At 43.5% G+C, this 13,009-nt stretch overlaps 1 protein-coding gene across 5 annotated transcripts in view; it reads right to left on the bottom strand.

Moving 5' to 3' along the window:
• dnmt3ab (DNA (cytosine-5-)-methyltransferase 3 alpha b) overlaps nucleotides 1-13,009 on the bottom strand; it is a 37,669-nt gene that overhangs the window by 20,305 nt on the left and 4,355 nt on the right. For 2 of the 5 annotated variants that reach the window (XM_046412786.1, XM_046412785.1), the window contains exons 3-6: nucleotides 11,989-12,096; nucleotides 6,784-7,129; nucleotides 1,827-1,873; nucleotides 206-352 (exon numbers count right to left, since the gene is read on the bottom strand). In XM_046412786.1, coding sequence (XP_046268742.1) covers nucleotides 206-352; nucleotides 1,827-1,873; nucleotides 6,784-7,129; nucleotides 11,989-12,096 — 648 coding nt within the window. Of the gene's footprint in view, nucleotides 1-205; nucleotides 353-1,826; nucleotides 1,874-5,615; nucleotides 6,044-6,783; nucleotides 7,130-11,988; nucleotides 12,097-13,009 lie in introns of those variants that run through there. The other 3 variants (XM_046412788.1, XM_046412787.1, XM_046412789.1) reach the window with 2 other exon arrangements.

Genomic DNA, 13,009 nt, shown 5'->3' on the forward strand with positions numbered 1-13,009 from the left:
AGTCAGGAAATGCAGGAGCTGACTGAGCCAGTGGCCCTGGAAATCCACTGAAATAAATGGTACCATCATGAGATATCAAATGACCCATCAAATACACTTGGCTGTGAATACACAACAAGCCCTATATTTGAGTCTGGAAGCTTTGCTCCACGCCTGTCATTCACCCTGTAATCTACAGTGGCTGGGACAGAGCTGGGGTACTCACCTCCATCTTCCACTTGGCCAGCCACTCCTCTCTGGTCCGCTTGCTAATGTAATAAGGGTCACCAGCCTGGAAGGTTATTCTGGGCATGGGCCTCTGACGAAGGCTGATCTCCCAACCAACACCCCGTCGCAGCCTGCCTCGACCTCCCTGTTTAAGGTGTTAAAAAAAAAAATAAAAAAGTTAGCTACTAGTTTTTGATTCTTTCTATTAGAGTTTCTCTCATAAGGAAGCATCCAGATTTGTAGTAAATCTGTGCATCTGATCGGGTACCAGAGCCTGTGAAACGGACTCTAGTTAACAAGTGCATAGTGATTTGCAGCTGAGGCGATGGGGTTATCTAATTTCTACCAAGATGATGACTCACGAGTCAGTGTGCCGCATGGTGCTATTGGCTTGTAATTGGCAGGCAGCAAGAAGGGATGCCACAGTGTCTAATCACAACTCCCTGGCAACAGTCTCAAGGTCACCAGCACCGACTGATGCGAGAAGCTGCCAAGTGTATTTGATATTTCAAATCTATACACCATTAGGTACCATTTCTTTCACAAGTACAAAGGCAAGAGAACTACTCAGTTTTTTTGAAGAAGGAGCCTTGAAGAAAGACAGCTATGCAAAGCTATGCAAAGTCAAGCAATGGTGCAATGCAGTTTCCTTATAGTTGGAACAGTTGGATATATTTTCACTTTCTTGCCAAGAATTAGATGAGAAGATGTACACAACTCTCATACTTCATTATGAAGCTACAGCTAGTGACCAGTTAGCTTAGTTTAGCGTAAAGGCTGGAAACTGGAAAAAGCTGGCTTGGCTCTGCCCTAAGGGACAAAATCTGCCTACCAGCACAAATTGTCATGTCACACCTTGCTTGTTAAATCAATTACACCTTGGTTTTTGTATAGATTAAACAAGCAAACTGTAAAATATCCATTAGTGAGATTTAGATGTGCTGATAAGGGGATGTTGGTTTCTCTCTGTTTTAAGTTTTCATGCTAAGCTAAGCTAACAGGCCCCAGCCTTATATTTAATAGACAGACAAGAGCAGTATCAATCTTCTCATCGAACTCTCAGCAAGAAAGCAAATATGTGTATTTCCCAAAAAGTTCACACTTTCTCTTATGTACAAGGCTATCCAAAGCCAGGCTAGCTGTTGTCCTCTGTTTCCAGTTTTAATGCTAAGGTAAGCTGAGTGACTGCTGACTTTAACTTAATATTTACACACAGTATTTGCACAGTTCAAAATAACAAAAAAGCATCCCCAAATCAAGTTCACAACTTGTCTGCAATCAACAGCAACTCATGAGAAAGAAAGAAGAAAACTGTGGTAACAACACTGGATGGATTGTTTTTATAACATACCGGTATGATGGAGTCAGGTGGAGAATCCTTTCATATGCAGTATGTTTGCTACAAAAATCTGCCTTTTTTAAAGTCAAAGAAAGTGTTTCTGCCTCTGTTAGAGCTCCACCACGACCATCTATCATGCTGGCAAGCAGAGGATACACGGTTTGTGACAGGAAAGGTAACTCACCCTAAAAAAAGGAAGCTACAGTTCTGGCAAGTGTTAAAGATACCTCAAGAGTTGCATCAGCATGAGAACAAAGACTCAACAAAGCAGAAATCTTACCTCAGTCTTGACTGCATCACCCCCGTCCTCCTCCTTGTGCTCCACATCTAGAGAAAAGACAGCAACACAATGGATTGCCTGAATCATTCATAGGAGAGTGGAAATTGACCACATCGGTTATCCTCATATCTGCGTTAAACTTAACTGGCCTCACAGTCATCTATAAACCGTATGACACATTTATTAACCCAAATCATTACTCTCGCCCTCCACATCATCCCATTAACTGTGTGTTTGATCAAATTAAAGTCAAATTAATGAAACTGCTGAGAGCTAGAGGCTCGCGGAAGCTCCTAATGCGTGCTCAGAGTTGAAAATCGTCTGGGATCACTGGTGCTTGTGCGCTCAGGTGCCATATGAAGGTCTGATTCAAGCCAGAGAGTGTGGAGTGACTGCTCAGGTTATGATGAGTGTGGAGAAGGGCCAGGTTTACTTTGGCAAATGTCACACTTCTGACCTTATATCCCCCTTTCATGAGACACACAGCTGGTTGCTATTAGCGTGGCCCCTCCCAAGCCGCTGACACTGAGCCGTAAAGGCAACAACATACTGCTTCACTTGACTGTGGCTCTGGGGCCGTATTTAATCTCCTTGCCAATCTCAAAAGCCTCAACAGAACCAAGACATGAGTCTCTTCATTGCTGCAGCTGGGTAATATACAACTTGAAGGTGGAGAGATGCAGAAGCTGGTATTTGACCGTTACTTAGAATAGAAATGGTGGTAAAGCTAACAAAAATCACTGAGTCGTTAGTCAAGTCAATATTTTACGTGTAACAATGATTAAAGTGAAGTAATTTTCTGAAGTTCTCCACTAAATAGCATTGAGGTACTTTGCATTCTTGATCTTGGAATGGAGTATTTTTCTAAATTGCAGTACTGATACTTTTCAAAACGTTACTCTCAACTTCACTCACTCAAATACTATAACCAGTTTCTTTAAAAGACAAATATTTCGGGAGAGAAAATCCCCACATATGCAGAGGAAGTTGCAAAACCAAAAGTGAGAGATGCAGGAGGAAGAGGAATGTAAAGATTGTCAAAAATAGCACAGAAACCAAACATGCACTGAAACCACAGTCTAATAAAAATGTCTTGAACACAATAAAAGCTACAGTTGGGATTTCCCATTAACTTGGCTATGAGTTAAGACGTGGAGGCCCACAACAACAAGGGCATGTTATTCATTCTCAAACAGCATTGTTTTCCTGTGTTCAGCAGAGCAGTGAGGGGTGAGCCAGGGAGCATGGATACCTCCCAACTGAAACACTAGGACAGCAGGAGGGATTTATGATTCAGCAGCAGAAAGAGATAAGGAAGCCAAAATCAGCTTCATCACGGGAGCTCAAGCCAACTCTTCTGCTGCTTCCACAATGTTAGATTTCAGAGGAGGCCCTTCTAAAAGTGCCCAGGCTCAGTGATGTGACACCGTGACACCACCAGAGTATGTACACATCATTCAAGCGTGCTGTGCCATAAATTAGCATGATGGCACAGTCTGAGTAAACACGACTATCTACCGAGTCGAAGCCCAAACACTATCATAACACTTGAGCCCTGAGAGGCTAAGGACAACTTTTGATGGCAAGTTTTCTGCACGGCCAACTCTGGCTTGTCAGTGAAGTACCCTACAGACCTGTCCAAACAATAGTCCACTCTCTTAGCAGCCTCTTCAAGTTGGTTCCATGTGTAGCTGAGCCCCCGGTTCCTCCCTCCCCCTTGCTCTTCCCCCCCATCCCTCTCTGCTCTGGTCTGGTCTCCTCGTCCTCACCAGGAATAAGTGACTATATAACAAATCGGTGAGGCGGTACGAACTGCCAAGGTCATTGGGTTTGTGAGGGGAGCTGGCTAACGTTGCCCACAGAGAGTATACCTTGCCAGTTTGAGTGGGTTCCAGCTCTCGTATTGCTGGAGCTCAGTTCCACTCCTGCCGGAGCTCCAATCCTTCCTGTGCCCTCCAGATGGATAACAGAAACCCTGTTTAGCTGACTATCGATCCACCACACTGCAACCCCCCCCCAGCAATGACTCTTTTTCTCAGATGAATATACCAACGCTCCTTCTATTCAGACTTGTTTGGTGGTGGGATTAATATCGCCCTGCATGCCTATTTTAGTCAGATTTGCTGTTTAGTGTGTTTGAGGTAAATCAAGACATCATGAAGGCACAGCAGTGAGGGGTGTTTTTTTGCATTTTCCAGACATCACTAAGCAATTAAACTCTGGGCAGTGCTCTGGGCAATTCAGCTGATGTAATCTGAATTAAGGGCCCCTTTTAAAAACTGTACATACCATCTCCTTCTGCTTTTTTTTTTTTTTTGCTCCACAGCCACCAGCTCCCACAATGCCTTGCACCAGGCCTGCTTGCTAACCTGCAATCTGTACCGTGTATTTTCTTAATCCTCCAAATTAATTTGATGTCCTGACTGAAAGAAATCATATACACGTTGTTTGTGTTTGTGATAGGTATCAAAACCTGCCCACAAACTGATGTCAAACAGCAAAATGTGTGTGTGTGTGTGTGTGTGTGTGTCTATCCATCCTGCACTATGTTCACACATCATCACGTGACTGCCTGCAGCCTTGAGAGAAAAAAAGAAGTCGTGCGCTATAGGTCTTGAAGCACCTCTAATCTAAATTTCTGTACGTCTTTTCTTTGGCTCTGTGGCTAACACCACTTGTGCAGACAACTTGGTTCCTCCTTTTGTTGATTTCAAGCAGTCTGCCGTTCGTTGCTTATGCTGAATTTTTTTAAGACATCACTTCCTTATAAGTCAGAGAACCTTTTCTACACAAGCTGAGACTTAAAAACAACATACTGTGGCGTCACAAGAGCTACTCTTCTGTTCTGACTATGTTTAGAGTTGAGTTCAGAGAGAGACTGAAATGAAATGACTGTTTACTGTCGGTGCTGCCACTGCAAAGCACAGAGATGGTAAACATGTGGTCAGTGCAGATGCTGTGAAGCCTGTCAGTGAATGTGAGACTGACAGAGTGAGAGGAAATGTTTTGGTGCTATTGGTCACATGTACATATCAGATCGACACATCTGTACTTTCACACAAGGCTGATTAGAAGCACAGTTATTATTATATAATTATGGAGCACAGTGCAAATAATCTATTGTAATATTTTGGCCAGTTGTTTTCTTTATACAGTCAACTTTAAGAGGCTGAAGTGGCAACTTAAGCTCCTTTGTGCTTGAAAACAACACAATTTATGGCAGAGAATGCTAGAGGCCTGTGTTTACTCTTATAAACTATAGTTATTTTCTCTCCTAAACAAGTATAAGTAAGTGTATTTTACCAGCGATTTAACTTTTATCACGCCGGCAGAAACAGATTAGAAAAGAAAATCTGTCAAAATTGAAGAGACAGAGGTCAAAAACACTGCTGACTGTTCCTGTACTCTGTTCCTACACTTACTATAAAGCATCTGAGTAGTGGCCAGTCAGATGTCTGCCGCAGTGACATCAACGACATTATTTATAAGCCAAATACTTTAAAAATAATTCCACAGGTAGGCTAATACGCCCTCTGATATGTAAAAATGATCCTCATGAGCATCAACATTATCTGGACACATTCTCCCCCATCTCATCTGTTGTTTGGGGACCCTGACGGTCGTAATCGAAACATGCTTTTGAACATCTTTAAAATTTAGCGTTCATCATCATGGCAGTAAATATGAGAACATTTACATGTCTCTCATGCCCTCTGTATTCACCCCAGGATCATATTAAAGCTGGGCATCACTGGACCCAAATCCAGATTAGGCGACAGAGTCGCTCACCTGGTTCCGAAAACCAGTTTTTAGCCATTGGCACCAGAAGCAAGCAGGGTTACTCCAGAGTTGTGCTTTGAAGTGAAAGTAACAGATCCTAGAAGCACAGATCAGGTGAACACAGAGTGCAGACTCAGTTTGTAAAGAGCTCTGGGCACAACGCCATCCACCTGGCAGGGCCCCCGACAGAGAGGCGGCCACAACAGAGACCTGCCAGCTCCCAACAGAGGCTCGTTGCCAGGAGACGAGTCGCTCCTCCCCGGGCTTTATTTACTGCACTCCTCATCAAGGTCATAGCCGGTGTCTCTGTGGCTGAGAGAGGAGCGAGAGAGACACGTGGCTAAGAGAGAGGGAGACCGGACTAAAAAGCAGAGAGTGTGGGAGCGGCTAAGTGATATTGTTAATCTCCACCCTGAACTACCTGTCAGCACCACTCTCTCCTGTGACCACCTGATTTATATCATCTTTATATATTATCTCCTGCTGCACTGTGGCTGGTGCAGATTCACTTCTGTAGGGCCAAAACTCAATTTAAAATTTAATAAAAATTTTAAATCTTATAATAAGAACACGCACAGTTTGCATCCTTTTGTCATGCTTTCATTCTTGTCATTATTCCCTTATTAACAATGTTAAGTCAGCTATTAACTGAATAATCTGATATTTATCATCTTGATTTGGTGATGTTGAGTCTCCAAATTAATTTACACGACGTGATTTCTAAGAAAATCTATTTAGCGTTCCATTGCAGCCGTCCTCTTTCTCCCTCGTAAATGCTATTTTGGTCACGTGGTGCATCCCGTACATTCAAATGTCAGCATTTGGTGAGCCACACTGAGACAATCAAAGGAAGTGAAACAACACTTGAGTAACATTCAGTGGACCATGTGAACAGTTTAAACCTTAGAACTGCGTCTGATTTACAGTGCAGCTCTAGTATCTACCAGTGCCCTTCCTTGGCAGCGCCGTGCAGTAGCACGGTTGCAACACTTTTAGCCCCAGTGTTGCTAATCCTGGCGATGTCAGCACCATGCTCTGTGTCAGACATCCATTTACAGTTCATCATTCCACATCTTGTACTGGTCACATGACTTTCCCTGCTGGATCCACAGGGAAGCGGATCAAAACTTTGCCGAGCCGAACATAACAACGTAAACAAAACCCAACCAAAACTCACATTTCGTTGGGCGCTCCAGTTTCCGCCTCCCTCGTTTCTTGCGCGGCGGCGTCAGGCTGTCGTCCTTGTCTTTCTCCGAGTCCTGCTCTTCCTGGCTGGGCAGGAATCCGTTCTCCTGGGAAGGGCTTCGGCTCTGACCCTGGGAGCTGTCCTCTGCCCGGCAGGAGGAAAGGTCTCTGGGGATCCCGTTCTCCACTTCCCTCTTCTCCTGTTTGAGGAAACAGGCATCGGATGTCCTGTCTCTGTGCCCGCCCACGTCTCCGTTGTGGACCTGTGCCATGGACGGCCTACCCACCCCAGTGTAGCCCACACCCACACTGCCTTTGAAAGAGCCACAGCTCTCGACCTGCAGGCAGAGGAAGAGAAGGTTGAATTGTTAACATCCAGGCAATCTATCGGCTTTAGAGGCTATTATTGCTGTAGCAGTGTGTTGCAGTTTGTTGTTCTGAAGGTGTACAGCAGTGTTGTGTCTGTCAGCAGCAATGACATATCACTTTATATAGCGAGCTTGGAAAGAGGGTCATTTCAGTGAGCAGCAAAAAGACAGCTGACATTTTCACAGCGAGGATAAGCACTCTTCAGTCTCTATTGGCTAAATGAGCTACTTGAAAGAAAATGTGAATTAAAGCATTCATGCATTTCATATTAGATAAGCGTAATTTCACAAGCCCTTTCAGGTCTATCTGGACAGAATCAAACATGTAGCTCAACTTCTACACTTATTAGTCAGTGAATTATGACATTTCCCTTTCAGCTCTGTTAAACCAGCGTTGTAAACTTCAAAGCCGTGCCAGTAAATCTGCTGTACGGCCATTAACTTGCAAGTGAGGAGGAGATTACATTGGAGTTCATCAGGTACACTACTGAGCTTCCTGTAGCCATGCGTTTACCATTACAGCAGCACGGAAATATGTCAGGAATGTTGGCTGTTGGACAACAAAGAAGTTCTTCGCTCCATCCCGTTCGGAACGCCCAGTTAAGCTATTTCATTCTATTGCAGAGGAGTGAAATTCAAACAGGGCTGACCTTTCTAAAGCGGATTTTTTTTTAGTTACGGTGGCAGACATTGGCTTCTTACATCCAGCTTTGCCTAAATAAAGCAGCAGCAGACCTAGAAAAGATTCTTTTCAGCTCAACTCTTTGAAGAAATGTGAAAGTGTCTTTGCTGCCGCCTAAAAATAGCCATAAAAACACACTTTTGTCAGACAATCCCATTACTGGGTCACTGGGAGCAGAAAGTGGAGCATGTCTTGTGAGATCAGACTGTCAACACTGATGAGAGAAGCGCTGAAGCTTTCATCTCTTGTAGATGTAGGTACAGCAGTGTGCATTTAAAGGTGGCGACAGCGACGCCGTGGGAGGCATCTGTCTTTCGGCAGACGATATTTAGCAAACACACAACCTCGTGCTGGAGGCCAAAAGTCAAATGTAATCTCGTTCTTGCAGCCCGAAGAGAAAACACAATGTAAAACTAGCTTTAATGCGACCCAGAGACCCATAAAATGCCTGTGTAATGAACGCAATGGAAATTATGTGGAACAGTGAGCTTCAGTGAAAGTCGTACTGTATCATAAAACAAAGCTACATCAGGCCAAAGTTGGTTTTTAAGCATTCCTCACAGGCCGCAAAACTCTAAATGACTTCATTATTGTTGTAACTGAGAACAAATTAGGTGTAAACGCTGAGCAGTTGCACACACTCATTCATCTGCACAATGAATGAAAACAATAAATGCACAGCTCAAGCATTATTAATATTCTGACTCGATTCATATCTAGAAAAAGAGGTTGCAGAGTGTGTGGTTTTACCACGCAAACAGAGACACGTTGTGCACGCTCGGGGGGAATATGCTCACATGCTGACAAAACAGTGCAAGCAACTGTCGCTGAAAGAATTACGCAACAGATTACTGACACAGTGAACTACATGTGGCCCCTGCCAGAGGTCACAGGTCACAGTTGGTAAATCAGGCAGCTCAGACAGACAGAAGGAGGTCAAAATAAAACACTGGCTACCACACACAGCTTACTGCTGCAACAAGACAACTTGGTGTGGAAGCCCATTACTGACAACGGGGTGAAACAGAAATCCTGTAAGTCATTAAAATGGGAAACTCTCTTCAAATATTGAACTAATATCTCAAGACACTGATTTAGAATCTCAAAATGTTGATTTACTATCTCAAAATAATGAGAAACTTCCTCAGAATCATAAGAGAAGATTTCCACTTCTGACTGAAGTTGTTTTAATTACAGATTAGAAATGATTTCTGTTCAGCATTGAATGTTCTGTACTCTTATAATTAATGAGACTGTTGGCAGGCCAATACAGTATTTGCTATAGTACAGAACTCAATTATTCAGTTATACTTTAAGTGTTGTTAAAGGAATGACACAAAAATTACAACTTATGACAAAAACTGCACTAAGAAAGAAGCAAATACATGGATATAAAATAGAGTAGGTCCCTCCCTTTGCAGCTAAAACAGCTTCCACTCTTCTGTGAAGGCTTTTCACAATATTCTGGAGTGTTTCTGTGGGATTTTTTGCCCATTCATGCAGCAGAGCATTTGTGAGGTCACACACTGATGTTGGACCAAAAGGCCTGGCTCACAATCTCCGTTCCAGTTCATCCCAAAGGTGTTGGATGGGGTTGAGGTCAGGACTCTGTGTGGGACAGTCAAGTTCTTCCACACCAGACTCATCCAACCATGTCTTTATGGAGCTTTGCTTTGTGCACTGGGGCACAGTCATGCTGGAATAGAAAAGGGCCTTCAACAAACTGTTGCTACAAAGTTGGAAGCATAGCATTGTCCAAAATGTCTTGGTGTGCTGAAGCATTAAGATTTCCCTTCACTGGAAGTCAGGGGTCGAACGCAAATCCCTGTGTCCCAATACGTTTGTCTATATAGCGCGTATCTATTTATTTACTTGTAAGTTCAGTTCATTTTTCATCTTAGAGCAAAACAATTCTGCCTATAGAAACATGTTAACATGCAGCCAGTTTGTCTGAAATTACACTGCAGGTTTTCACCCTCACAAGCTTTAAGATGACTCCTCAGGGGTAAATAAATTGTGGATCTAGTGAGGATTCAGTGGTTAAATGTGTAACCAGGTAAGAATTTTTCAACCTCCTTTTTCAGTCCGGCAGAGGACACTGGATGTTAGAGCCTGGATGCATGAGAGATAAAAAGGTCAGTTAAGGTCAGTTAATGTGTAAATAAAACCCTGTGAACTGAGCTGAATGGATAAAAACTTAGCTCTGTTTGGCATTTTGCAAGCAGACATTCAACAGCTTCTATGAGGACTTAATTTGACTGATATCTGTGGACTTTACGGGAAAAGACTTGAGGCTTTGCCTTCTGTTGTCACCTGACATCTCTCACTTCTTATCTTAATAATTAGCACATAAAAAAAAAAAGAATCAAAATCCCAAATCCACATCAGAGTATCTTCAGGATCCAAACTGAAAAAAATCACAATAATGCCTTATAGACGATATGTTAAGTTGGTGAGTAGTGACCTTCGAAGAACGACACCAACAATGAAACACCTACTTGACTGGAGCGTCTGGCACATGTGGCCAATCCGTCACAGCTGTAAAAACACTCGCTAAGGCACCCTGATTCTGACTGTAGCTGCTCTTCATCTGCGACTGGTACCACTCAGCTGCTTTAACACACACTGACACAACCCTCTGGCATTTCCCTCTCTGCCATACGTAACTGTAAATGTTTTTGTAATCCCTTTTGGTCGAATCGCACAGTGAGAATTAATTAACATGATTTTAAGCAGAGGCTTATGCAAATGATAACATCTCAGGGAAAAAAAACCCACCCAGATTCATGTTGGCCCAAGAGTCATTATTAAATCAGGGCTTTTAACTACAAAAAGACATCATAAACAGATTACAAATGGTGTCAGTGTGGCTTTTGTGTGTAGCTGAGAAACATGCTGTGTGATGTGTGTGATGTTTATCCATGAGTACAAAGCAGCGTAGAAGGCTGAAACGCCGGCTTTGCTTTTACACAAACGCCGCTGATGAGTGTCATCTTGTGTAGATGTTCAACATCTTTGAATTCCTTCAGTTTCACAGTGACAAAATTCAAAATGTTTCACCATTTAAAGCCTCTGCGTTAGTTCGTCGTGTGACGCAAAACAAACCAGTTTGTATGTTGTGTCATGTGGCAGACGTGTTTGCAGTTGTTCCCGAAGGCTCCACTGGATGTTGGGGTGAAAAGCCAGTTTCTCCTCAGAGGCATTCATGTTATGGCACTCGTTTTGAAGAAGAATTTAAAAAGGGAGCTTGAGAGAGAAGCTCAGACCCTGCGTACTTACTCACTTCCACTCATTTGGCCCGTCCAGCTCACTGGATGGTCCAACAACACAGACACACCTTTCTGACAACAGAACAGCAATGTCTGTGTGCAACCTGACATGCACACCCGCTTCACTAAGTGCCAGCTGTGCAGAGGCGAGGAATTAAACCAGGTTTGAATCCACAACTATTTCTGCAGAACACGATGAATCCCCTCCAGGGAAGACTGTCTGCAGAATTTGTGCTTTTATCCCCATATTTAAACGATTAATCGCGTCTCACCCTTCTCAATGACAGCAGGATTTTCACCCTGCGAGCATGGATGTCTGGAACAGCTGCCCTAAGATGTGACTGGACAACATGTTTTCGCCTTTTATTTGACATTGAAGAGGCAGACAAGACAGAAAGGGGAACAAAGGACCCTGGCTGGAACAGAACCGTGAATACTGCAGCCATGTGGCAAGCACTGGACACATCGGCCGTATGAAGTGGTTCTTACTGAGCGTACTTTGGCCTTAATCTAGCGAGACCAATATGGGACACCAAAAATCTTCACTCAGCCCAGACTAAGGAAATTCATTAAGGTTTGAAAGTTCCTCAAATGACATTGACTTATTCTTCATATTCAGTAGCAGGACAACTTTGGAATTTAGGAATCTTTCTACAAAAAATAAAAAAAACGGGACCACTACTTAGCAAGCTGACTAACTAAAAGGAGCAGTTTTCTATAATGTCATGTATGTTGCTGTGCTCAAGGTATAGTCGAAATCTGATCCTGACTGTGACCAATATTTTGCCTAAATATTGGAAAACTGCAATTTGCAAGTAAGCATGGATGGATTACTGGATATAGCTGAAAAATTTCTGACATGCCCAATGAATCCTCACCGGAAACTGCTTGCGCTTCCTCCCAGGCTTGCCGACTTTACAGGAGGCACTACTTTTAGCCGGCTTCTCCTCCATCGTCAGGTCCATGTCCAGTATTGTGCTTTCACCCTGTCAAACAATACATAAATAAATCCATAAATAAACCAAATGTACAGCATGATTTGGAATTGGCATCTTCTAATAAGTGGAGTGCATTTGTGCATACAGGAAGCTAAGGGGTAGTTTCACCTCAGCCACCAGGAGTGACACACACAAAACAGCACCACTCTGAAACACATTAACATTGGGGGGGGCTGCGCCAGGTCCTCGAGTGTCTTTGGCATGAGTGGACAATGAGACAGATAGAAATTGAATGGCACATTTCTTTGAATTAGGCCGAAGTGAAAGCTCCGCGGACAAAGTGCTGACCTTCCACAGACAATCCCCTCTTGACACCGTTACAAAGACGTCGACTGGCCCCCGCCTTCCCCTGCTGCAATTTCCCTTTGATTAATAAAACTGTCTACCCCCATGAACAAAGCCCCATGTCCGCCACCACAAAGTACCCCTGGGGTTGATGGGAGAAAAGATGATCCTAATGTAGATGCTTTGAGTTTCAATATTGACTGAATAGGACCACCAGCACCAGGTCTGAATGCAAATGAGATTGCAAGGCCATTCCTGACAGCTGCGGTGGGTGGGTGGGGTGGAGGGTTGGGTCCTTATTAAATTCCTCCAGTATTGAATGTGAGATTCCCTCCAAGACAAATGAGCTCTCCACACCATAAGGTATCCTGGTAACCAAGTCCCTCTGCTGACTTGTTGTTAAGTACTTTTATTTTAATCTTAGGCACTGCGGTGTAGGATGACATAAGAGAGAAGGCTACTGTAAGATACCGTATGGCTTCGTCACTGTCTAATGGATGGTGTTAAATACAGCAAGACGAGGAGGGGAGGGGACATGTCCATCACCTTCTGCTCCTCCAGTAAAGAGCAAGCCGTGTCTTCCTGCTTCAAAGTTATCTCACAACTATTTAGAAAT

Source organism: Scatophagus argus, chromosome 15, assembly GCF_020382885.2.
Source record: "Scatophagus argus isolate fScaArg1 chromosome 15, fScaArg1.pri, whole genome shotgun sequence".
Taxonomy (NCBI): Eukaryota; Metazoa; Chordata; class Actinopteri; family Scatophagidae; genus Scatophagus; species Scatophagus argus.